The following is a 24,447-nucleotide window of genomic DNA, read 5'->3' as shown; positions in this document are numbered from 1 at the left end:
ATTAAAAATTAAAACGAACAGAAATTATTCCCTATATAAAAGGGGCTGCCCCCTCCTGAATGCCCCACACTTTACACTAAAATTTTTTACTGTTTTAAAACGTAGAGTTGCGAGAAAGAGTCAAACTTTAGCGTAAAGAGCGGAACATTGAGGAAGGGACAGCCCCTCTCATATACGGAATGATTTCTGTTTGTTTTAAGTTTTAACGCAGCTCCTTACTTTCTGTTGAGAAAACTTTTTTTTATTTAATTTCTGAACGTTTTTGAATTAATACATGTTCAGAGTTTTACTCACCGCACATGAATAATGAAAACGATTTTTGTACATAAATATCGTTTTGGCTAAATGGCTTTCTCATAGTTTTGATTGGACGATTTTGCTAAAAAAAAGGGGTCGGTGAGAAGGCCTAGTTGCCCTCCAATTTTTGGTTACTTAAAAAGGCAACCAGAACTTTTTGTTGCTTTTATGAACGTTGTTTTAAGTATTAAACATTCGTAATTTACGAATTAACTTACGTAACGGACTTCTATATTTGTATATTTTATTACGTATATGAGGGGGTTCGTCCCCTTGTCAATACCTCGCTCTTTACATTAAAGCTTGAATTTTGTCCCAGCCCCTTAAGAATGGCCCCTGAATCACAAAGGCCGTAGAATGAATAGTTGAAATTACTATAAGTTCTTTTGCGCAAAGAGAGAAGTATTGTGGAGGAGACAAACCCCTTATATACGTATTAATTTCTATTCGTTTTAAGTTTTAATGCTGCTCCCTACTTCCAGTTGAAAAACCTTTTTTGTTATTAGTTTTCTCATTTTTTAAAAATAATACTAGAAAATCCTGGACCCCTTTCATGAAAATTCTCTCCCCTCATGATAAATTCCTCCATGGAAAAATCATCCCACATGATCTCCTTTGCCTTGCCCCCCCCTCAACACGAAAAAGTCCCCCTTAACACGTCTGTACACTTCCCGATAAATATTACTATATGTAAACAATGGTCAAAGTTTATAACTTGCAGCCCCTCCCCTGGGGACTCTGGGGGATTAAGCCGTCCCCAAACACTTGGCTATTGGGTTTTCCGACTATGTTGAACAAAGCATCCGTGATCTGTCTTCTGACAAAATACACAAAATTCCACAATTTTGTAGATAAGAGCTTGAAACTTCTGCACTGGTGTTCTCTGATACGTTGAATCTTATTTCCCCCTATTTTCTAAAATAAGGCAAATCTTTCCAGGCTCGTAATTTCTGATGGGTAAAACTAAACTTGGTGAAACTTATACATTTAAGATCAGGGTAAAAATTAGATTCTTTTGATGTAAGTATTGGTATCAAAATTCCGTTTTTAGAGTTTTGGTTACTATTGACCCGGGTCGCTCCTTACTACAATTCGTTACCACAGACTGTTTTATAGTAAGCCCAACTTTTTTGCTTTTTAAGAAATGATAGAATTTCAGCTTTTTTTCATTTGTTTAGATATTTAATTTGAAATCAGTAACAGCTTACCTTTTTGCCCATTGAATCAATACTATTTTCCTTACAGCCTGCATGACAAGGTGAAAAGAAATTCATCTCTCCATCTTCTGAACACACTGGTGAGTATCTGAGACCTTCACAACTACAGTCAATATTACAATCTGATATTGGATTTATTCTAAAATAAACATAAAGATGAAAATATGAAAGCTAAAAGAAGGACTGGTATATTCAGAAAGGACTTGACCACTCACTAATATTCGTAACAAGGATAGAAAGTGACAGATGTGCCCTCTGATGCAGGGTCACAGCCTCCTCCCATGGAATGCTAGAAAATGTATAAATTAAAGCATTTATTGGCTATTTATGGGATAAAACAAGACCTGTATAATACAATTTTCATAGCTTTGCTCTATAGTATCAATTGTGACAATCCAATGCGTGTTATGTTGCATGACTTAATTCTTCATCAAACCAAGAAAGCTTGTTTGAGGATTTTTCAACTTATTCAGTGTTTTGGGTTTATTGATCAGTTTGTTGAATCGGGAGGGTATTTTTTTTTTTTGTATTCAAGTCACAACAGATTTTTTTTCACAGAAGTGTTACTTTATTAACCGACAAATGTATAAAATAGGAAGCAGAGAACAGTTTTGGTTTATTAGGTTATTAAATAAAAAAAACAAGTTTTTTTAAATGAAAGTAAGGAGCGACATTAAAACTTAAAACGAACAGAAATTACTCCGAATATGAAAGGGGATTTTCCTCCTCAACGCCTACCTCTGTACGCTAAAGTTTTACTCTTTCTCTTAGCTCAACTTTTTTAAAAAGGAAAAAACTTCAGCGTAAAGTGCGGGGCGTTGAAGAAGAAAAGCCACTTTCATATACGGAGTAATTTCTGTTCGTTTTAAGTTTTAATGTCGCTCCTTACTTTCATTTAAATAAACTTTTTTTTTTATTTAATTTTTGGACGTTTTTTAATTCATGCATGTTTTGATCTTGGCTCTCCGCACATAAATAATTAAAATGAAATTTGTATATTAATTTTCTTTTTGGAAAAATGGCTTTCTCATAGTTTTAATCGGAAGATTTCGAGAAAAAATGAGAGAGGGAGGAAGCCTAGCTGCCCTCTAATTTTTTGATTATTTAAAAAGGCAACTAGAACTTTTATTTGTTTTACGAACATTTTCATTTGTAAAAACTATACGTAATTTACGAATTAACTTACGTAACGAACTTCTACATTCGTATATTTTTATGGCGTATATGAGGGAGTTCACCCCTCGTCGATACCTTGCTCTTTACATTAAAGCTTAAATTCTGTCCCAATTCCTTAAGAATGACCTTTGAATCACAAAGGCCGTAGAATAAATAGTTAAAATTACAAAAAATGCTTAGGAGGTAAACCCCTCATATGCGCAATAATTTCTCCTCGTTTTAAGTTTTAATGCTGCTCCTCAATTCCAGTAGAAAAAACTTCTCATATTTATTTTTTCCTTTTTTTTTAAATAATGCAAAAAAATCCTGCGATCCCTTCATTGAAAGTCTCTTCCCCCATGAGAAGTTTTTCCATGGAAATATCCTCCCGCGTAACCCCCCCTACCTCAACTCTCCCTCCCAAACCAAAAAAAAACCCTCAAAACGTCCGTACACTTCCCAGTAACCATTACTATATGTAAACACAGGTCAAAGTTTGTAACTTGCAACCCCTCCCATGGAGACTGCGGGGTAGTAAGTCGCCTCTAAAGACATAGTTATTAGGTTTTTTGGCTATGATGAATAAAATGGCTATCTCAGAATTTTGATCTAGTGACTTTTGGGAAAATATGAGCGTGGGAGGGGGCCTAAGTGCTCTCCAATTTTTTGGGTCACTTAAAAAGGGCACTAGAACTTTTAATTTTTGTTAGAATGAGCCCTCCCGTGACATTCTAGGACGACTGGGTCGATACGATCACCCCTGAAAAAAAAGAAAACAAAAAAACAAATAAACACGCATCCGTGATTTGTCTTCTGGCAAAAAATGCAAAATTCCACATTTTTGTAGGTAGGAGCTTGAAACTTCTACAATAAGGTTCTCTGATACGCTGAATCTGATGGTGTGATTTTCGTTAAGATTGTATGACATTTAGGGGTTTTTTCCCACATTTTCTAAAACGAGGCAAATTTTCTCAGGCTCGTAACTTTTGATAGGTCAGATTAATCTCGATGAAAGTTATATATTTGAAATCAGCATTAAAATGCGATTTTTTTTATGTAGCTATTGGTATCAAAATTCCCTTTTTTAGAGTGTTGGTTACTATTGAGCCGGGTCGTTCCTTACTACAGTTCGTTACCACGAACTGTTTGAAATACATACAATAGAATACATACATCTTTATAAATAAACAAAACTCCATATGACGATAACCCCCACTGACATGCTAACAATTTTTCTAAGCTATTGTTTAGCTATGGCGCAACTAAAATTAAAATACAAGGAAAAAGAAGTTGAATCTACAGAAGTTCTTCAAGTTTCCCTGAAAACTACTTCGGTCATTCTCACGTACAACCAGATAGTAAATGAACCCAAGAACTTGGATAGACATGCCGAGCAGAAAACTGTAGCCAGGTCATTTCACTCTATGGCCACCGAAATATTTCTGTGTCGAAATATTTCAGTTGTCGTTTGGCATTTGACCTGTGAGCATCGAAATAATTTTGAAGCAGGATTTAACTTTGGAATAGATTACGTTTGGAATACAATGACTGTCAGTGATTATTGAAGTTTCGCAATAAGTGAAATATATACGCAATAAGGAAGGCTTGGAAATTGCCGTACGACTTTTTCTGTTTGCAATTGATTGTGTAATTCTAGACCAAATTCGTTGGATGTCAGAGTACGGTGGGAAATAAGCCAGGCACGTCCCATCGGGCCACTGACCACAAAGTGATTACCACTGCTTGTGTGGGCCTGTCCCTATTTGAGATAAGTAAATTTTAAATAACAAAAATTTCTGTTCAACAGGAAACAAATCTGGATATTTTAGAGTGTCTGAAAAATATAGAAAACCAGCTTGGGGGCCTTTCTAAGCTCGCGTCGATAGCGGAAGAACTGCACACTACATGCTCCGAAATGAAACAAAATGAGGCGTCACAATCAAAAACCACGGAGCACATCCAGAAAATAAGAGAAAAGAGAAAATAAGAGAAATATCAGAAAATAAGAGAAAATAAAAGAGAAAATAAGAGAAACATCCAGAAAATAAGAGAAAAGATAGACGAATCGTTGAGGCACGCAGAGTAGTCAAACAGTTCGTGGTAACAAACTGTTGTAAGGAGCGAGCCGGCTCAATAGTAAACGAAACTCTAAAAAACGGAATTTTGATACCAATAGTTACATCAAAAGAATTGGATTTTTATGCTAATTTTAAATATATAAGTTTCATCAAATTTAGTCTTTGTCATCAAAAGTTACGAGCCTGAGAAAATTTGCCTTATTTCGAAAAATAGGGAGAAACACCCCCTAAAAGTTATAGAATCTTAACGAAAATCACACCATCGCATTCAGCGTATCAGAGAACCCTGCAAAAAATTTTCAAGCTCCTACCTACAAAAATGTGGAATTTCGTATTTTTGGCCAGAAGACAGATCACGGGTGCGTGTTTATTTGTTTTTTTTTTTTTCTTTTCCCCAGGGGTCATCGTAACGACCAAATGGTCCTATAATGTAGCAAGAGGGATCATTCTAATGAAAATGAAAAGCTCTAGTGCCCTTGTTAAGAGACCAAAAAATTGGAGGGCACCTAAGCCCCCTCCCACGCTAATTTTTTCCCAAAGTTAACGGATCAAAATTTTGAGATATCCATTCTGTTCCGCATAGTCAAAAACCATAAAACTATTTCTTTGGAGATGACTTACTCCCCCACAGTCTCTGGGGGAGGCGCTGCAAGTTACAAACTTTGACCGTTGTTTACGTAAAGTAATGGTTATTGGGAAGTGTACATACGTTTTCAGGGGGATTTTTTTAGTTTGGAAGGTGGGGTTGAGGGGAAGGGGCTATATGGGAGGATCTTTCCTTGGAGAAATATATCATAGAGAAAAAAATGAATGAAAAGGGCGCAGGATTTGCTAGCATTACTATAAAAAACACAATGAAAAAATAAACATGAGAATTTTTTCAATTGAAAGTAAGGAGCAACATTAAAACTTAAAATGAACAGATATTATTACGCATATGAGGGGTTCTAAAAATACTTTAGCATAAAGAGCAAGGTATTTAGGAGGAGATGAATATCTCTCTCTTTCTGCTAAAGTATTTTTAGTAATTTCAAAGGTCATTCTTAAAGAATTGGGACAAAACTCAAGATTTAGTGTAAAGAGCGAGGTATTGACGAGGGGACAAACCCCCTCACACACATAATAAAAGTATAAGAATGTAAAAGTTTGTTACGTAAGTTAATTCTTAAGTTACGCATAATTTTTTACTAACAAAAACGTTCGTTAAAAACTAAAAGTTCTAGTTGCCTTTTTAAGTGGCCGAAAAATTGGAGGGCAACTAGGCCTCCTTCCCCACATCTTATTCCTCAAAATCGTCTGATCAAAACTAAGAGAAAGCCATGTAGCCAAAAAAAGAATTAATATGCAAATTTCATTTTAATAATTAATGTGCGGAGAGCCAAAATCAAACATGCATTAATTCAAAAACTTTCAGACATTAAATAAAAAAAACTAGTTTTTTAACTGAAAGTAAGGAGTGAGATTGAAACTTAAAACGAACAGAAACTACTTTGTATCTGAAATGAGTTGTCTCCTCCGCAATCCCTTGTTCCTTACGCTAAAGTTTGACTCTTTGCCGCAATTGTACTATTTAAAACAATTAAAAACCTTAGCGTAAAGAGCGAGGGATTGCGGAGGGGACAACTCATTTCATATACAAAGTAATTTCTGTTCGTTTTAAGTTTCAATCTCGCTCCTTAGTTTTAGTTAAAAAACTAGTTTTTAAAATTTAATTAGAAAAAGAAGCAAAACAGTCAAACCTGATTTTTTATAACTTTAAACCCCTAAGCCCACCTAGGGGATCACTTGCGGAGGAAATCAGTGAGGCTATATCCGACTTTTTGCCACAGATTGAGATCTGGAGGGACATAAATGACACATTCCGCTTGAACACTAAAAAATAGGGAGAAATCCGTCCAGTTTTGCTGAAGTTCACAACTAAATATTTGCGAGATTTGATTTTGTGAAACTCGGTTCGCTTTCAGAGTTGCGGTATCTACCTAGCTCCAGACTATACAGAGGCCGAGAGAATTGCTCGCAACGCTATGAAACCACTTTTGCAGAAAGCAATCAAAGAGGACCGTGAGATGAAATTCAGGGGCCCTCGTATATTTGTGGACGATGAATTGTTCACGTACGAACATGAATCAGAAAAAGTTAGAAAAAATGGAAGAAATAAAACAAAAGAATTAGCGCGATCTTAAGTGCAAGAGAACACTGACTCTAACGCAGAAAAGAAAGCCAAGGTGAGGTCAAATATCGGAGGTAAACTCGGATATTCGTAGCGGTAGTCAAACAGTTCGTAGTAACGAACTGAATTAAGGAGCGACCTGGCTCAATAGTAACCAAAACTCTAAAAAATACAATTCTGAACAAATAGCTACATTAAAAGAATCGCATTTTAATGCTGATTTTAAATATATAAAAGTCATAGAATCTTAACAAAAACCACAGTATCAGATTCAGCGTATCAGAGGACCCTACTGTAGAAGTTTCAAGGTCTTATCTAAAAAAAAATGTGGAATTTTGTATTTTTTGCTAGAAGGCAGATCACGCATGTGTGTTTATTTGTTTGTTTGTTTTTTTTTGTTTTTTTGTTTGTTTTTTCCCCAGGGATGATCCATAGAGAATTTGTCATGGGGGAAGAAAATTTCCATGAAGGGAGCGCAGGATTTAAAAGCATTATTTAAAAAAAAAACAATGAAAAAATAAATATGAAAAAGTGTTTTCAGCTGGAAGTAAGAAACAGCATTAAAACTTAAAACAAACAGATATTACCCATATGAGGAGCTCACCTCCTCCTAATACCTCGCTCTTTACGCTAAAGTATTTTTAGCAATTTCAACTATTTACTCTACGGCTTTTGTGATTCAGGGGTCATTCTTAATGAATTGGGGCAAAATTTAAGCTTCAGTGTAAAGAGCGAGGTACTGAAGTGGGGGCGAACCCCCTCATATGTGTAATAGAAACATGAGAATACAAAAGTTCTTTACGTAAGCTAATTTATAAGTTACGTAATCTTTTACTAATAAAACGATTCGTAAAAAATTAAAAGTTCTAGTTGCCTTTTTAATTAACCAAAAATTGCAGGGCAACTAGGCTTCCTCCCCCGGTCTTTTTTTCTCAAAATCATTCGATCAAAATTATGAGAAAACCATTTAGCCAAAAAAATAATATGCAAATTTCGTTTTAATTATTCCTCTGCGGAGAGCCAAAATCAAAACATGCATTGATTCAAAAACGTTCAGAAATTAAATAAAAAAAAAAGTTTTTTTAACTGAAAGTAAGGAACAACATTAGAACTTAAAGCGAACAGAAATTAATTCGTATATGAAAGAGGCTGCTTCCTCATCAACGCCCCGCTCTTTACGCTAAAGTCTTTTACTGTTTAAAAAGAAGAATTGAGAGAAGAGTCAAATATAAACTGAAATTATTACGCATATGAGGGGTTTACCTCCTCGTTATACCTTGCTCTTTACGCTAAAGTATTCTTAGTAATTTCAACTATTTATTCTACGGCCTTTGTGATTCAGGGGTCATTCTTAAGGAATTGGGACAAAATTTAAGCTTTAGTGTAAAGAGCGAGGTATCGACGAGGGTTGAGCCCCCTCATATACGCAATAAAAACATAGGAATATAGAAGTTTGCTACGTAAGTTAATTCGTAAGTTACGTATATTTTTTACTTATGAAAACGTTCGTAAAAATTAAAAGTTATAGTTGCCTTTTTAAGTTATCAAAAATTGGAGGGCAACTATGCCTCCTCTCTCGGTCCTTTTTTTTTCAAAATCTTTCGATCAAAACTATGAAAATGCCATTTAGCCAAAAAAAATTAATATGCAAATTTCGTTATAATTATTTATGCGTTTCTTCCTCAACGCCGAGCTCTTTACGCTAAACTTTTTTACTGTTTAAAAATGTAGAATTAAGAGAAAGAGTCTAACTTTAGCGTAAAGAGGGAGGCGCTGAGGAGGCAAAGCCCCTTTCATATACGGAGTAATTTCCGTTCGTTTTATGTTTTAATGTCGCTCCTTACTTTCATTTAAAAAAACTTTATAAAAACAAAAAAAAATTAGCACGATCTCAAGTGCAAGAGTACACTGACTCTAATACTGAAATGGAAAGCGAAGGTGGGGTCAAATATCTGAGATAAACTTGGAAATTCGTAGCGGTAGTTTCAAACACGACCAGGCTATTAGCTAGGCAGACGGTAAGAAACTCGGAGTGAGCGGAGTCCCGAGCAAACGAGGTTTAGAAGACATAATCAGCCCCGAAGATCGTCACAGGCAGGATCGTCGGAACGTAATTCGTGACCCACCAAATCGGGGCTGTGGTAAAAAAAAACCCCACGCCGCTCACTCAGGAATAGACGAAGGGGCCCTTTCAACTTCAAGGAATAGGAAGTAGGCTGTGTACAACAAATTCAGTTTATGCCATGGAACGTCCAAAGCCTAATGAGTAAAAAACAACCGTGTCTAAATGAGTCTTTTTTGAAGTGTGATGTAACATGTTTAATTGAGACATGGTCCCCGCCTTCGGAGGATTTGTCGGTTAAAGATTACACAGTTTTCCATGCTGACCGGCAAATTTCTCGTAACGCACGTTTTTATGGCGGAGTCACGGTTTTTGTGGAAAAGCAAAGTTTCGAAGTTTGTCATAGAATAGAAAGTAAATCTGAGAATATTATTTGGTTAAACCTTAAGTGTCATGATGGATCGAAGATAGTCCTAGGTTGCAAATATGTTGCTCCACAGAATAGTAGTAATATGAAAGAAGATACGTGGACTTGGACTGATTGAAAATGAGTTGGAATATTTACGGATAAAACATAGTGCGGAGTATTTTGTTTTCATGGGTGATTTAAATGCTTACACGTCAGAAGAACCAGAAATTGCCCATGTTTCTCTTTCAAGAAATGATTTGACGTCACTGGGGATTCCAGAAAGCTACAAAATTCCAAGGAGGAGCCAAGATTTGAAAAGAAAAGTTAACCAATGTGGAAGGAAGTTGTTGGGCATTTGCGTAGAATTTGGTCTAGTCATTGGAAATGGAAGGATTGGAGTTGATGCGGGACGCGATGAGTTTACTTGTTTTTCTGGAATGAATTTTACTGTTATTGATTATGTTTTGGTGGATAGTAGGCTCGCACCTGAATCCCAAAGCCTTGAGGTAGTCCATTTGGCTAATTCTGACCATTTTTCATCAATTTTTGATTTTCATTCGATAAATATTAGTAAAAATTAACAGAAAAGAGAAAAACTAAAGCATCAGATATTTGGAACAGGAACGAGTAGTACCGGCTTTTCGACCACGGGTGGAGAAAGATGTGACCCGAATAAAAGACTATTTTTGCTCGGAGCTGATGGTACAACAGTTGAATGCCCCAGCATGTGAGATTGAGGAAAATACGGGAAATGTAAATGAAGTTTCTTTAAAATCTGCTGAGCTGACACTGAGTCCTTTACTTGAAAAGATGCAAAAAAAGGGGAAACAAAAAAGCACATTTTTCGACAATGAATGTGAAAGGAAAAAAGAAGAATTAAATCAGATGCTAGAATATGTGAAAAAATCCAAAGAGGAAACTGAGAAACTGGAGTTACTCCGTTATTATAGAAGTAAACGAAAAGAATATAAACTAATGATAAAAATAAAGAAACCAGAGTTTCGATGGCGGGAACAAAATGTACTTGCGCATTACTATAAGACAAATGATTTCCGGGCATTCTGGCAAAGAGTTTCATAAAAAAATGACTGCTCCCAAATGCATTCCGAAGGAGGACGAGTGGCCCCTCTTCTTTGAGAAACTAAAAGCAGGTACAGCCTCTGGCACAAAACAGCCCTCATCCGATTTCGAAAAACTGGCGGAAGAAGTCTGAACCCCCTCTTTCGATCACACTGAATACCCCTTACTGGAAGAAGATTATCACCTTTTTCGCCAAATTCAACAGGAAGAAGTAGAAGATGCCATAAAACAAACTAGAGGTGGGTCTGCAAAGGTTTTGAATGTACTACAAGTAGTTTAATTACCTCTGCTTCTGGGGTAGTACAACTTGGCTATGAAAGAAAAAAAGTACCCTTTTCAAGAGTTCTTCTTTCGATTTATTGTTTAACCAGAAATGTGGTAAATATAGCACAAAGCGGTATATCTAGAGTTTTTTTTTAATGTAAAAGCCGTAAAACAGGGTAGTACCCTATGACCGAAACTTTTTGCTATTTTTGTAAATGATCTTGCCGAATACCTTGAAAAAAGGTGGGCGCCACTTGTACACCTTTGAAATGAAGTATTATCATTGCTATTATTAGCCGATGATATTGCCTTGTTCGCCAGATCCGTTTTGGAGCTACAACCTCTATTAGATTTGACAGCTTAATATTTAGAGAAAAAGACACTGGAAATTAACACAAAAAAGACAGAGGTGATGATTTTTTGCCGTAGACAATGAACAGCAAATAAATATGAAGAAAGTTTTAATTTGAATGGTCAAGCTGTGAAGGTTGTGTCTCAGAAGCTATGGTTTTCGACTATACGGAACAAAATTGCTATCTCAAAATTTTGATCCGTTGACTTTGGGAAAAAGATGAACGTGGGAGGGGGCTTAGGTGCCCTCCAATTTCTTTGGTCACAAAAGGGGCACTAGAATTTTTCATTTCCATTAGAATGAGCCCTCTTGCGACATTCTAGGACCACTTGGTCGATACGATGATCCATGGAAAAAAAAAACAAACAAAAAAAAAAAAAAAAAAAAAAAAATAACCCGTGATTTGTCTTCTAGCAAACAGTACAAAATTCCACACTTTTGTAGATAGGAGCTTGAAGTTTTTGCATCAGGGTTTTCTTATACGCTGAATAAGATGGTGTGATTCTCGTTAATATTCTATGACTTTTATAGGGTGTTTTCCCCTATTTTCCAAAATAAGGTAAATTTTCTCAGGCTTGTAACTTTTGATGACAAAGATAAAATGTGATGAAACTTATATATTTAAAATTAGCATGAAAACCTGGTTCTCTTGATGTATGTTTTAACATCAATATTCCGGTTTTTAGAGTTTCGTTTACTATTGAGCCGGGTCGCTCCTTACTACAGTTCGTTACCACGAACTGTTTGATGCTGCTCATTTGTCATTGGCAAATACCTCGCAGTTTATAGTCTGGTTGCCTGGAAGCAGCTGAACTACTCCAGTTCTATCTGCAAATCCTCTTATTAGGTACACTAGAAAAGTAAGGACTTAGAGGCTAGTACCGGTCCACAGATCAAACATGCCTTCTACAAGCTTTGCTTTACTTTGGATATCAAGCAGGATAGATTCCCAGCCGTCAAGAGCCATATTCAGTCGAATTGAAAAGGATTTTCCGGGCATGTTTCCATGCTGTTCATTACAACTACGACCGTATTTCAAAGAAACGACTTCACAATCCTCAATGTTTTTAAATAATCCATCTTAACGGTCAGCTACAACATGCAGCTGAGATGTTTGTTTGGGAAGTATCCCTATGAGATTCTTAAAAGTCGTTTTAGCAAGATCAACTAAAATTTCATCCCTCTTAGGAGGTTGACCTCTTGTAAAAAGCATAAAACCAAAAACAACTCCCACACTTGCTGCCTCCTGGAAACTTGGACGCTAAACTCTTTACGCTAAAGCTTTTAATTGTTATAAAAAACTCTTTACACTGAAGTTTTTAATTGTTATAAAAAGTAGAATTGTGGCAAAGAGCCAAACTTTAGCGTTAAGAGCGAGGGATTGTGGAGGGGAAAATCCATTTCATATAGGGACTAATTTCTGTTCGTTTTAAATTTTAATGTAGCTCCTTACTTTCAGTTAAAAAAAAACTAATTTTTTTACTTAATTCCTGAACGTTTCTGAATTAATGCTGTATGATTTTGGCTCTACGCACATAAATTATTAAAATGAAATTTGCTAATTTTTTTTTTTTTGGCTAAATGCCTTTCTCTTAGTTTTGATCAGACGATTATGAGAAATCAGGGGTGGGAAAGGAGTCCTAGTTGCCTTCCGATTTTTCGGTTTCTTGAAAAGGCAACTAGAACTTTTAATTTTTAACGAACGTTTTTATTAGTAAAAATTATCTGTAACTTAAGAATTAACTTACGTAACAAACTTTTATATTCTTATATTTTTATTATGTATATGAGGGGGTTTGTCCCCTCGTTAATACCTCACTCTTTACACTAAATCTTAAGTTTTGTCCCAATTCTTTAAGAATGACCCCTGAATCAGAAAGGCCGTAGAATAGATAGTTGAATTAACTAAAAACACTTTAGCATAAAGAACGAACTATTTATCTCCTCGTAAATACTTTGCTCTTTATGCTAAAGTATTTTTAAAACCCCTCATGTGCGTAATAATCTCTGTTCGCTTTAAGTTTTAATGCTTCTCCTTACTTTCAATTGAAAAGACTTTTTCATTGTTCATTTTTCATTATTTTTTTATAGTAATGGTAAAAAATCCTGCACCCTTTTCATTGAATTTCTTTTCCCCATAACATATTTCTCCAAGGAAAGATCCTCCCACATAGCCCCTCCCCTCAACCCTACCCCTCAGACCAAAATATCTCCCTGAAAACGTATGTACACTTCCCAATAACCATCACTGTACGTAAACACTGGGCAAAGTTTATAACTTGCAGCCCCTCCCCCAGGGACTATGGGGGAGGAAGTCATCCCCAAGAACATAGTTATTATGGTTTTGACTATGTAAAACAAAATGGCTATCTCAAAATATTGATCCGTTATCTTTGGGGAAAATGAGCGTGGGAGGGGGCCTAGGTGCCCTCTTATTTTTTTGGTCACTTAAAAAGGGTACTAGAACTTTTCATTTCTGAATTGAATGAGCCCTCTTGCGACAGTCTAGGACCACTTGGTCAATACGATGACCCCTGGGGAAAAAAAAAAAAAAATAAACACGCACCCGTGATCTGTCTTCTGGCAAAAAACACAAAATTACACATTTCTGTAGATAGGAGCTTGAAATTTTTGCTGATGGTTCTCTGATACACTGAATACGATGCTGTGATTTTCATTAGGATTCTATGACTTTTAGGGGGTGTTTCCCTCTATTTTCCAAAATAAGGCAAATTTTCTCAGGTTCGTAACTTTTGATGACAAAGATTAAATTTGATGAAAGTTACATATTTAAAATCAGCATGAAAATTAGATTCTTTTGATGTATCTTTTAGCATCAAAATTCGTTTACTTAGAGTTTCGTTTACTGTTAAGCCGGGTCGCTCCTTACTACAGTTCGTTACCCTGAACTGTTTGATAATTTACAAGTCCCTTAGGTTTCAAACACCTTTGGTCCTCAGTTTTATCGATTATGAGCAAGCTTTCGATTCTGTTGACAGAAGAGCGTTAGCAAAGGTCTTATCCTTATATGGTATACCAGACAAATAAATTAAAGTAAATTGTGCTATGTACGAGAACAATACTGCTGCGGTTAAGGTAGGAAATAAGGTTAGCAACTGGTTTTGTATTAAATCAGGAGCTAAGCAGGGTTGTGTTCTATCCCCCTTTATATGGGTCATTTTGATGGACTTCGTTTTAAGGATCACAGGAAAGGCAATTAGAGACCACGGAATCAAAAGAGGGTGAAAAACACACCTGGACTTAGATTATGCTGATGATTTAAGCATATTAGATGAAAGTGTGAGCAGAATGAATTAATTTTTAGAGTATTCGCGAATTCAGGGTGCTAGAATAGGTTAAGAAGACTAAGACACTAAGGCTAGGAATAAGTGAAGATGAAATGTGGTTCAATCCCACTTTCAAAGGCTAAAATAAAAGAATGGTTGAGATGACTAGGCCACGTTCTGTGGATGAAGGATGACAGATTGCAGAAGATTTTCTTTTTTGGCCAACCGTCTGGGGCTACACAGAAAGTAGGTTTTCCTCGTCTAGGTTTGGAGTATATTATAAATAAAGATTTAAAGGAAATGGGAACTTCATGAGAGGGTGTAAAGAGGGAGGTCTTGAATAGATTAGGTTGGAGGAGGAGCTTGCGTAGCTGTGTTGGCCTCAGGTGGCTTGGTGCTGCAGTGATTTTTTAGTATTAGTAGTAGTGCTAGTAGTAGTACTAGTAGTAGTAGTAGTAGTAGTAGTAGTAGTAGTAGTAGTAGTAGTAGTAGCAGTAGTAGTAATAGTAGTTGCAGTATTAGTAGTAATAGTAGTAGCAGTAGTAGTAGTAGTAATAGTAGGATTTCATTGTCCCTAAAGACTGTCCATTCAAGATTCCCAGTGCTGTCACTGTGGGAATAGAATTTCAATGGGTACAGGGAAGCTTTGCTGAATATCATCACATACAACAATTTTATTGGCAGATAGATGTTGACCAATAGAAAGGGAAACTAGTAAGACTGGAAACTCTAAGCTCCATGAAAAAAACAAAACAAGGAAGCCATCTAGCCACATCTGGACTAAATACCTTTTTTTTTACAGCTCTAAATAATTACTATCTGTGTAGCTATATTCCAACTACTATATCTTAAAAAAATATAAATTATCAAAGCATTAGGTACTACCACCAAACCACTCACAATTGTGTTTGTCAATAATATGTCTGCTTGCAATTTGGTTAATTTGGAATATAGGACCCTGATGAAGAATAGCTAAGAAACAAACATAAGAAGTTACAATAGGAAGTTATACACTTATTGTAACTTCGATACAAAAAGAAGCTATTGGTTTGTATTTTGTTTCTACTAAAGAGTACCTGCTTATTGACTGAATGATTATTGTCCAATTGACTGAACAATATACAATAAAAAAAGAGTTGTTTTTTCAGAGGGAACTAAACTACACCTCTACCAAATTTAGAAGCTATAGTCACTGGTGCGACTCCTTACATCCTTTTGGTTTAAGACTTTTCGGTTAATAGAGAAATTACCCAATTAGACCAAGTAGTGACATATAAAAAAGGCCTTACTCAATAATAATATTACATGCTATGCAACGTCCACTGAATTAACCAAAAACTATAGCCAAGAACCTCTTTCTCCACTTTAGTTGTCTTGATTCGGTCTTGATACTTAAACAACAGCAGTTGAAAAAAAACCCATCTTGCTTATTTATTCTAAAGGAAATTGACGTTTTCGGCTTTTGCTTGCTAGATAGTACTTTACGGGGAATCTGAAGTTCTGATCCAAATTTAATGGAATTACCCCTTGGTTTAAAATGCAGTTTTTATTTTCAGTATCAGCATTTATTTGGCTATCTTTTGGTATTTGTTTCGTAATTACCTCATTCCGTTGTGCCCCCTTCTTGAAATGAGCGAGATATCCAAGCATGGTACTGTGACTACCGTCATATTACTGCCATCTGCAAATAAAACTACCAACTTCCTGGCAATCAAACGTGGGCCTCCACCATTTGCTGAATCAGCAATATTAGACAAACATCCAAGTATATACAGTATTAGGCTATTCACAAAACAAAAGTAACCACGAGAAGATCTCTGTGGACCTCCGGACTGAATATCGTATTCACGTTTGGCTTAGTCTTTGTCATTTAAATACAATTTTGCATTACTTTCATAAGATCTTATAAAAATCAGAGCTCTTCCTCTTATACTGGCTGTACCTTTACACACTAGAATTCCATGCTCCATTAACTCAAACACCATTTAATATATATAAAATTACAATTATATCTTTAAGACGTTTACTAAGACCATCACTAAGCCACGTGGTGAAACATTGAACTACTAACTCTTTCGAATATTTTTTATGGAAAACAGGCACTATTTTTGTGGCTTTAAGCAACTCAAGGAGAAATCCATCCTTCAAATATCCATTAACATACTCAAAAGATAGAGTAATGACAAAGGATTTTTGAGAAAGTATCTTTAGGCTTTTAAGCATTTTGAGAGTCAAAAATAATTTTATTACATCGTAATATGTTTTATATTTTGAGGTTTATCAGTCTATATCAGGTAAATTAAAATATTTTTCAGATGATATCCTTTGAATCACGGAAGCTGTATATCAACAATTACTGCAATCCCTGTCCTCATCCGAATGTAGCCGTAGAGATCTGTCAATGAATTGACTGGCTCTGATAATAAATTATTTTGAACTAATTATCTATCGCGTAATTGCTAAAAAAAATAGGGATTTATCCTATTTCTAGCAACATGTTCTCAGCGCTTGAAGTGAAATCTTGTTTTCGTTCTCTCTCTTTCTTTCTTACTCTCTCTCTCTCTCTTTCTCTCTCTATTTTATTTCTCAAGCGTTGTTATTAAGTGAGGTGTACCACAAGGGTCTATATTAGACCCTTTACCATGTTTGATTTATGTATATGACAATCCTTCTTCTATTCAGCCACTGGTGAATAAGATTTCAGACTTTGCAGAAAACGAGATACATGTTTCTCTCCCAAAGTTTGATGATGACACAATTCCAACGGTGTGTGCAAAACTGACTGAATTATTGGTTTCGTCATTTTTAATGCTTTTCATAGGATACCCATCTGGTGAGATGCAACAGCATAACAATTACTTACAACATTTCTAGTATCACAGTTTTTAGACTGTAAGGTATTAATTACTCACGGATATGTCCAGCAGAAGCTGATGGCCATGCAATTTAGAAGATGTCAATTGTACAATATCTTCGTGTTAATGCGGACGAAGCGCCCTCATTCAAACTTTGTTTTGGGAGTTTCAAACATTTTAGGTAGAAATGGCAGCATAATTCGAACTTAAACATTTTTTTTTCCATGAAGAACGTAATCCATATTTATATTTTAGTTTAATCAACTCCTTTATTTCGCATAGTAGTTTAACACAGTTGTACACTTTCTCTTCAATCTTTCATTTAGACCAAGTTTAACAAATTACTGTTATTAGAATAGTTCCTAATATTAACTCTTCTGAATCATGACATGAGGCTTATGTTCTATTGAAAGTGATTGAAACATGATTCTTTTTACTGTTGTTTACATGTATAATTGCGTTTGAAAGAGGGAATCCGAAATATTACAGGGACAGAACAGTCCCAAGTTTGGACATGGTTTCAGTTAGATGTGAAGGGCAAAACAAAGCTATCATGATTTACTCTTTTTTGACCATATCTCCATCCAGAGAAGTAAAAATATAATAACTTGGGCATTCTCATTTCTAATCATACTGTCTGCTTAAAATAAAAATAACTAAGGAGTAATTAAAACACAGAAAACCAAAAATAAATACTCACAAGCCATTGTCACTTCGCATTCCATGCAGTGGCTTTGAATCACAGCCAACGAAAGCAAAAACTCCAAAAATAATTATATAGACAAGATCAGCAACAATCATATAAATTTGGACGTTTATTGCCCTTGGTTGAAGCTTAGATAATACCATACCTCCAATTAAAAGTCCCATTGCCATAAACGCAATACCAGCAATTCCTATAAAAGAAAGGAACTGATTAAATAGAATTCCTTCAAGTAAATAGTATTCTGAAAATTAATCAAATGATCATAGACATCGTTTATGACAAAAGCAATGACATGTAATTTGCCACTGATTCGTTTGGTTTCTCTCTTTTAGCTTAGCTTTTTGGCCAATCCGGCTTTTATTTTTATTTGTATATTTAAATCATCCAAATGGTAGCTGGTTACTCCTATCGTCTATAATTTGTCTTTAAATTGGTTTCAATAATTTTTCTTTTTTCATTTCTTTTTTACCTTTCTTCAAGTCCAACTTTTCATGTTTGCTAAGACCGCTATAATCACTTGTCCCAGGGTTTTTAGGAAAGAAACAAACTCTTTTGAATAGCCTTGAAGGTAGGAGAAAATACCTCTACTTTGTTTTATGCCAAATTTTTTTAGAAAAATCCCCCAAGTTTGTTGATATGGGGCCAAGGTTCAATCTCAGCTGCCGCGTAGTCTGGAATAGTATTAAAATTTAGTATTAACATTATAAAAGAAGAAGAAGAGGAAGCTCGAACTATTTTGAGCATTTAAGTTTTTTTTAAATACGTTCAAATACAAAAAAATTCGATAATGAACATGTATTCAATGTTTGTGCCTTAATAGACACGAATCCTCACCATTGTTTAACCCGTGGTTCTTTTTGCATATATTTTATCCTATGTCAGGCTTTTCTTCATGTTTCATTTTTTCGTTTGTTGAGTTTTAAGTGTTTTTTTTTCTGTTTTTAATAATGCTTTGTAATTTTTTTATTAATTAAGTTTGTATGTAAAAAAAAGTCCACCCCCTTGAAATCGCTTGCTAGGGTGGGTTAGCGATATCTTGTTGGGGGGGGGGGGGGAGGGGTAAATATGCATAGTCTTGAATCAATGAAACTTGGAATTTTTATCAAAATCCCTCAGAAAATAGCTCTTAATATGGATTAAATTTATCTCTAATAACAGCTCGCCAACCCCCTCTGGAATTGGTTGCCAGGATCCACACTGTTCTTCAATTCGCTGTTTTATTTGGTTATATTTCATCCTATATCAGTTTTCTTAGGTTTCTTTTGTTTTTTGTTGAGTTGTAACTGCTTTTTCTGTGTTTTAATAATGCTTTGTGATTTTTTTTTATTAATAAAATTTGAATGTACAAAAAGTCTCCCCTCTATGATTTGCTGCTATGAACCCCTCACCCTTCCTGTTGGCATTACCCGCTATGGGTGTGGGTCAGCCATAGAGTGTCACAGGCTGGTAATTGAGACGAAATAATATAAAAAATGAATAAAATGTAAAATTAAGTTATATGTCTTTTGCCCCCATTTCCCTACATTTTGAGCAAACTTAGATAATTCTCTAGGAAAACATCGCCAAATATTCTCTAAGAAGAAGTACTTTCCAATGTTTGGAACGAGTTAGTATCATTTTCTAAGAAAACATCTCTAAAAATTATCTAATAAGGATCATCCAAAATGCTAGGATCATTTCGCTAAGAAGTGAAGAATCGCTTTGTCTGGGTTTATAACACCCCTCTAAAGCATTACTTAGCAATCTGGAGTACTTCAAATATAACCAAACTCTAGTAATGGATTGTCCACCCTGCATGTCAGTTATTGCAGTCATAGGAAACGCTTCATCAATAGTTTATTCATTCTAGAATGCACGAACAGATGTTCTCCGCATGTGGAACTGGTCGTTTTGCAGAATCTTTTTTCCGGAACATACTGTTAGAAAGGTTTTCATAGTCCAGCTGTTTAGGGCAGCATTCTATTGGATGGAAAGACCCTTTCGAATCCTAACGAGGACAAAAATCATTAGAATATAATGCTTCACTTAAAAAAAACGCACTGAAAGAAAATGAAATCTCTTTAAGTGTTATGTAACACCGATGTGTGTGTACCGTCATTACGTAACATCCCAAGTTTGTCCTCCTCAGTTAAAAGCGGGGATTTCCCCACGGGCCCTCTGAAGTGTAGCATGTCAAGTGCTATTGTGTCATCCTTATCATAAGTAAACGTTCCCTCACTACACGAGATCCAAAGAAATCTTGAAACAATTTGAGAGACTTGTCGGTGAAATTAGCTGCTAGGGCCCCAGTTGGAAGTGCTCGCTATGGTCCCCAGTTGAATCGGATGCTATCATCTCCCCATTGGATTTGAATGCTTGGCCCCGCTCCGTTTTATTTTATTGCTAGGGCTCCTGGTGCCCCCAGTTGAAGTGGTTGTTGGGACCCCTGGTGGTTAGGTTAGAGAACCCGGTGAAATTGGATGCTAGGATTCCATTGGAATTGACTGCTAAGCTTCCCCGTTTGAATTAAGTGCTATGATCCCTAGGGCTCCGGTTGAAATGATCGCTAGGGCCCTCGGTGGTTACGTTAGGGACACCGATGAAATTGGATACTAGGGCCCCATTGGTATTGTATGCTAGGGACCCCAGTTGAATTGGATGCTAAAGCCCGCAGGTGGTTAGGTTAGACCCCCAATATAATCGGATGCTAGGGTGCCCCAATAGAATTGGATGCTAGGCCCCCTGTTGGATTTGACTGCTAGGGCCCCCTAGAGCCCTTAGTTGAAATAGTTGCTAGCCCCCCCCCCTGGTGATTTGGTTAGGAGCCCGACAAAAATCATTAGAATGTAAAGGTTCCCTGAGAAAAAAACACCTTGAAAGAAAAAGAAATATCGAAGAAAAGAAAAGTCATGAAAGAAGAAGAAATCCTGAACAAAAAAAAAACACCTTGAAAGAAAAAAACGTCTTGAAAAAAGAAAAAAATGCATTGGAAAAACAAGAAATCCCGAAGAAAAATCTCTTAAAGTATTATGTAACACCGATGTGTGTACCGTCATTACGTAACATCCCACATGTATGCAGTCATTACGTAACACCCAAGTGTAAGACTGCGTCACATCCCCCTGTGTGTGCCGTCACTACGTAACGTCCCACGTTTGCGCTGCCATTATGAAACACCTACGTGTGCACCTTCATTACGTAGCACCCATGTTTGTGCCCTCCTCAGTTACAAGCGAAGATATCCCCACGGGCCCCAAGTCTAGTATGTCACGTGTGAATACGTCATCCATATTGAAGTCCAATAAGCAAAAACAATTAAATGCACTTTCTTATGAGAACTTCATATGTTTACTTATTTTGCGGAAGAACTGCATTAATAATAACATGAGTTTCTTTAAATTGTGATTTTGTAGAAAGAAAAGAAGTAAATTAAGGATAAAAGCATTAAGGATAAGTATTATGGATGTTAGTAAAACAGTTCAAAATAGGGATGAAACCTTTTTATTGACAGTGAATAGATATAAAATTATTTAACTGGATATTTCGAACACATATACAGTGTTCATCATCAGCAGTAAAACAAGCAGTAAAATAAGGTTTCATCCCTATTTTGAACTGTTTTACTTTCGTCATGGAAAGGCAGTGTGGTCTTCGAAGTTATCTATATTATGGATGTTTTTAAAAACATCCATAAAGTTCTGTAATAAATAAATAATCAACTTAATAAAGAAATTACCGTTCACAATGCTAGCATTTGATGCACTAAGCTGAAACTGAGCTTTCATATATTTGGGTAGAAACGTTATGTAGCCAGAAATTGCAAAAACCGTAAAGACGTTGTTGACGTTATCTATATTTGACATTGTTGACGTTATCTATATAAAGACGACGTTATCTGTATAAAGATGACGTTATCATATATAAAGTTGAGGTTATCTATATAAAGACGTTGTTGACGTTATCTAAGTTATTTATATTATGAATGTTTTTAAAAACATCCATAAAGTTCTGTAATAAATAAATAATCAACTTAATAAAGAAATTACCGTTCACAATGCTAGCATTTGATGCACTAAGCTGAAACTGAGCATGCATATATTTGGGTAGAAACGTTATGTAGCCAGAAATTGCAAAAACCGTAAAGACGTTGTTGACGTTATCTATATAAAGACGACGTTATCTGTATAAAGTTGACGTTATCATATATAAAGTTGAGGTTATCTATATAAAGACGTTGTTGACTTTATCGAAGTTATCTATATTATGGATTTTTTTAAAAACATCCATAAAGTTCTGGAATAAACAAATAATCAACTTAATAAAGAAATTACCGTTCACAATGCTAGCATTTGATGCACTAAGCTGAAACTGAGCTTGCATATATTTGGGTAGAAACGTTATGTAGCCAGAAATTGCAAAAACCGTAAAGACGTTGTTGACGTTATTCCACATCAAGGGCTTATTTGTCAATAGCCGCTTCATGGCCATAGGAAAATCTTAAAAAATATATAATAGTTAGGACAAGAGTGACCTTTTTAAAGTATAATACACTAAGGGTCATAAGGCCTGCCCAAAATAGCCTTAAAGTTAGGAAAAATATTTCGAATAATATGCTAAAAAAAAGCACCTAAAATTTGCAACTCCGAATATAAAAATTGCCACCCAAAAAAGGTCAATGTTGGTACAAATCAATTTTTTCAAAATCAGCGCAAATGAAACTCTAAATTAAAGGCTTCTTGGCCCTCTATCCAAAAATAAGAAATCCTGAACTTTCCAGGGAAAGATAGCCACAGATGAGTGTGTATGTCTGTTTTCCCCTTCTTTTATTACGTTATATTAGGACCTATGATTATGGAAACAGAGTGAGAAGAGAGTTGACAGAAAGAAATCGTAAGTCGTTTATATGTAAGAAAAAATTACAGGATAGTAGATTATATAGGGATTGTAGATTGTATAATTACACTTATAGGGTAAAAATCAGGTAGAAAAAATGAGATATACTCTTCAATTCCTCACTGAATTTTCTTTTAAATAAAATAACCACAGCCGTTGCATATGCTGCCCAGCTTCCCTCTAACTATACCCAAGGATATATACAGAAGTTTCTCTTTCAAGGCTCTATTTCTATTTGGCATTGTGAACTAGCTGTTGCTAAGAAAAAACCATGAATCAGACGTGGTCGGTTGTTCAATAATAGTAAAAGTCATATGCATCAGTGAAAAAATTGCTGTATCAGGTAATAATACAGCTTACAAGTAGGTACAACGGAGGAGGGGTGATATTTTAGGTCTCTTCCCATTAATATTGTATGTTCTAGTGATATATCCTTTAATTTCTTATGTTTTCGATATAGCTCATCTTGTTCAAATTCTGAACTTGAACAGGGATCTTAATTTGTGTTATATTATCTTGCTCCTCGGAGTTAAATACACATGATACGTTACTTGAAGCTTAAGCTACCTGATTTATTAGTTTCTTTATCTTTATCAAACAGTTCGTGGTAATGAACTGTAGCAAAGAGCGACCCGGCTCAATAGTAACCGTAGGACTCTAAAACATGGAATTTTGATACCAATAGTCACATCAAAAGAATTACATTTTAGTGCTGATTTTAAATATATAAGTTTCATCAAGATCAGTTATACGCATCGAAAGTTACGAGCCTGAGAAAATTTGCCTCATTTTAGAAAATAGGGGGAAACACCCCCTAAAAGTCATACAATCTTAACGAAAATTACAACATCAGATTCAGCATATCAGAGAACCTTGTTATAGAAGTTTCAAACACCTGTCTATAAAAATGTGGAATTTCGCATTTTTTGCTAGAAGACAGATCACGGATGCGTGTTTATTTGTTTTTTTGTTGTTTTTTTGTTGTTTTTTTTCCAGGGGTGATCGTATCGACTGAGTGGTCCTATAATGTCGCGAGAGGGCTCATTTTAACGGAAATGAAAAGTTCTAGTGCCCTTTTTAAGTGACCAAGAAATTGGAGGGCACCTAGGCCCCCTCCCACGCTAATTTTCTCCCAAAAGTCACCGGATCAAAATTCTGAGATAGCCATTTTATTCATCATAGCCAAAAAACCTAATAACTATGTCTTTAGGGGCGACTTACTCCCCCGTGGTCCTCGTGGCAGGGGCTGCAAGTTACAAACTTTGACCTGTGTTTACATATAGTAATGGTTACTGGGAAATGTAGAGACATTTTCAGGAAGATTTTTTGGTTTAGGGGGAGAGTTGAGGGGGGGTAAATGGGAGGAGATTTCTATGGAGGAACTTTTGATGGGGGAAGTGAATTTCAATGAAGGGGGTGCGGGATTTTCTAGATTTATTTGAAAAAAAAACAGTGAAAAATTAAAAGTAAAAAGTTTTTTCTACTGAGAGTAAGGAGAAGCATTAAAACTTAAAACGATCAAAAATTATTACGCATATGAGGGGTTTACCTCCTCGTTATACCTCTCTCTTTACGCTAAAGTATTTTTAGTAATTTCAACTATTTATTCTACGGCATTTTTGATTCAGAGGTCATTCTTAAGG

The 24,447-nt window shown here is 35.6% G+C and overlaps 1 protein-coding gene across 2 annotated transcripts in view; it reads right to left on the bottom strand.

Moving 5' to 3' along the window:
• The window catches only part of LOC136030955 (solute carrier organic anion transporter family member 74D-like), a 66,399-nt gene that overhangs the window by 13,855 nt on the left and 28,097 nt on the right, over positions 1-24,447 (bottom strand). For both annotated transcript variants that reach the window (XM_065710099.1, XM_065710098.1), the window contains 3 exons: positions 22,243-22,407; positions 17,927-18,122; positions 1,506-1,653 (listed from right to left, as the gene is read on the bottom strand). In XM_065710099.1, the coding sequence (XP_065566171.1) occupies positions 1,506-1,653; positions 17,927-18,122; positions 22,243-22,407 (509 nt within the window). The remainder of the gene's footprint in view (positions 1-1,505; positions 1,654-17,926; positions 18,123-22,242; positions 22,408-24,447) is intronic.

Source organism: Artemia franciscana, chromosome 9, assembly GCF_032884065.1.
Source record: "Artemia franciscana chromosome 9, ASM3288406v1, whole genome shotgun sequence".
Taxonomy (NCBI): Eukaryota; Metazoa; Arthropoda; class Branchiopoda; order Anostraca; family Artemiidae; genus Artemia; species Artemia franciscana.
This window is presented reverse-complemented; position numbering and strand designations above follow the sequence as displayed.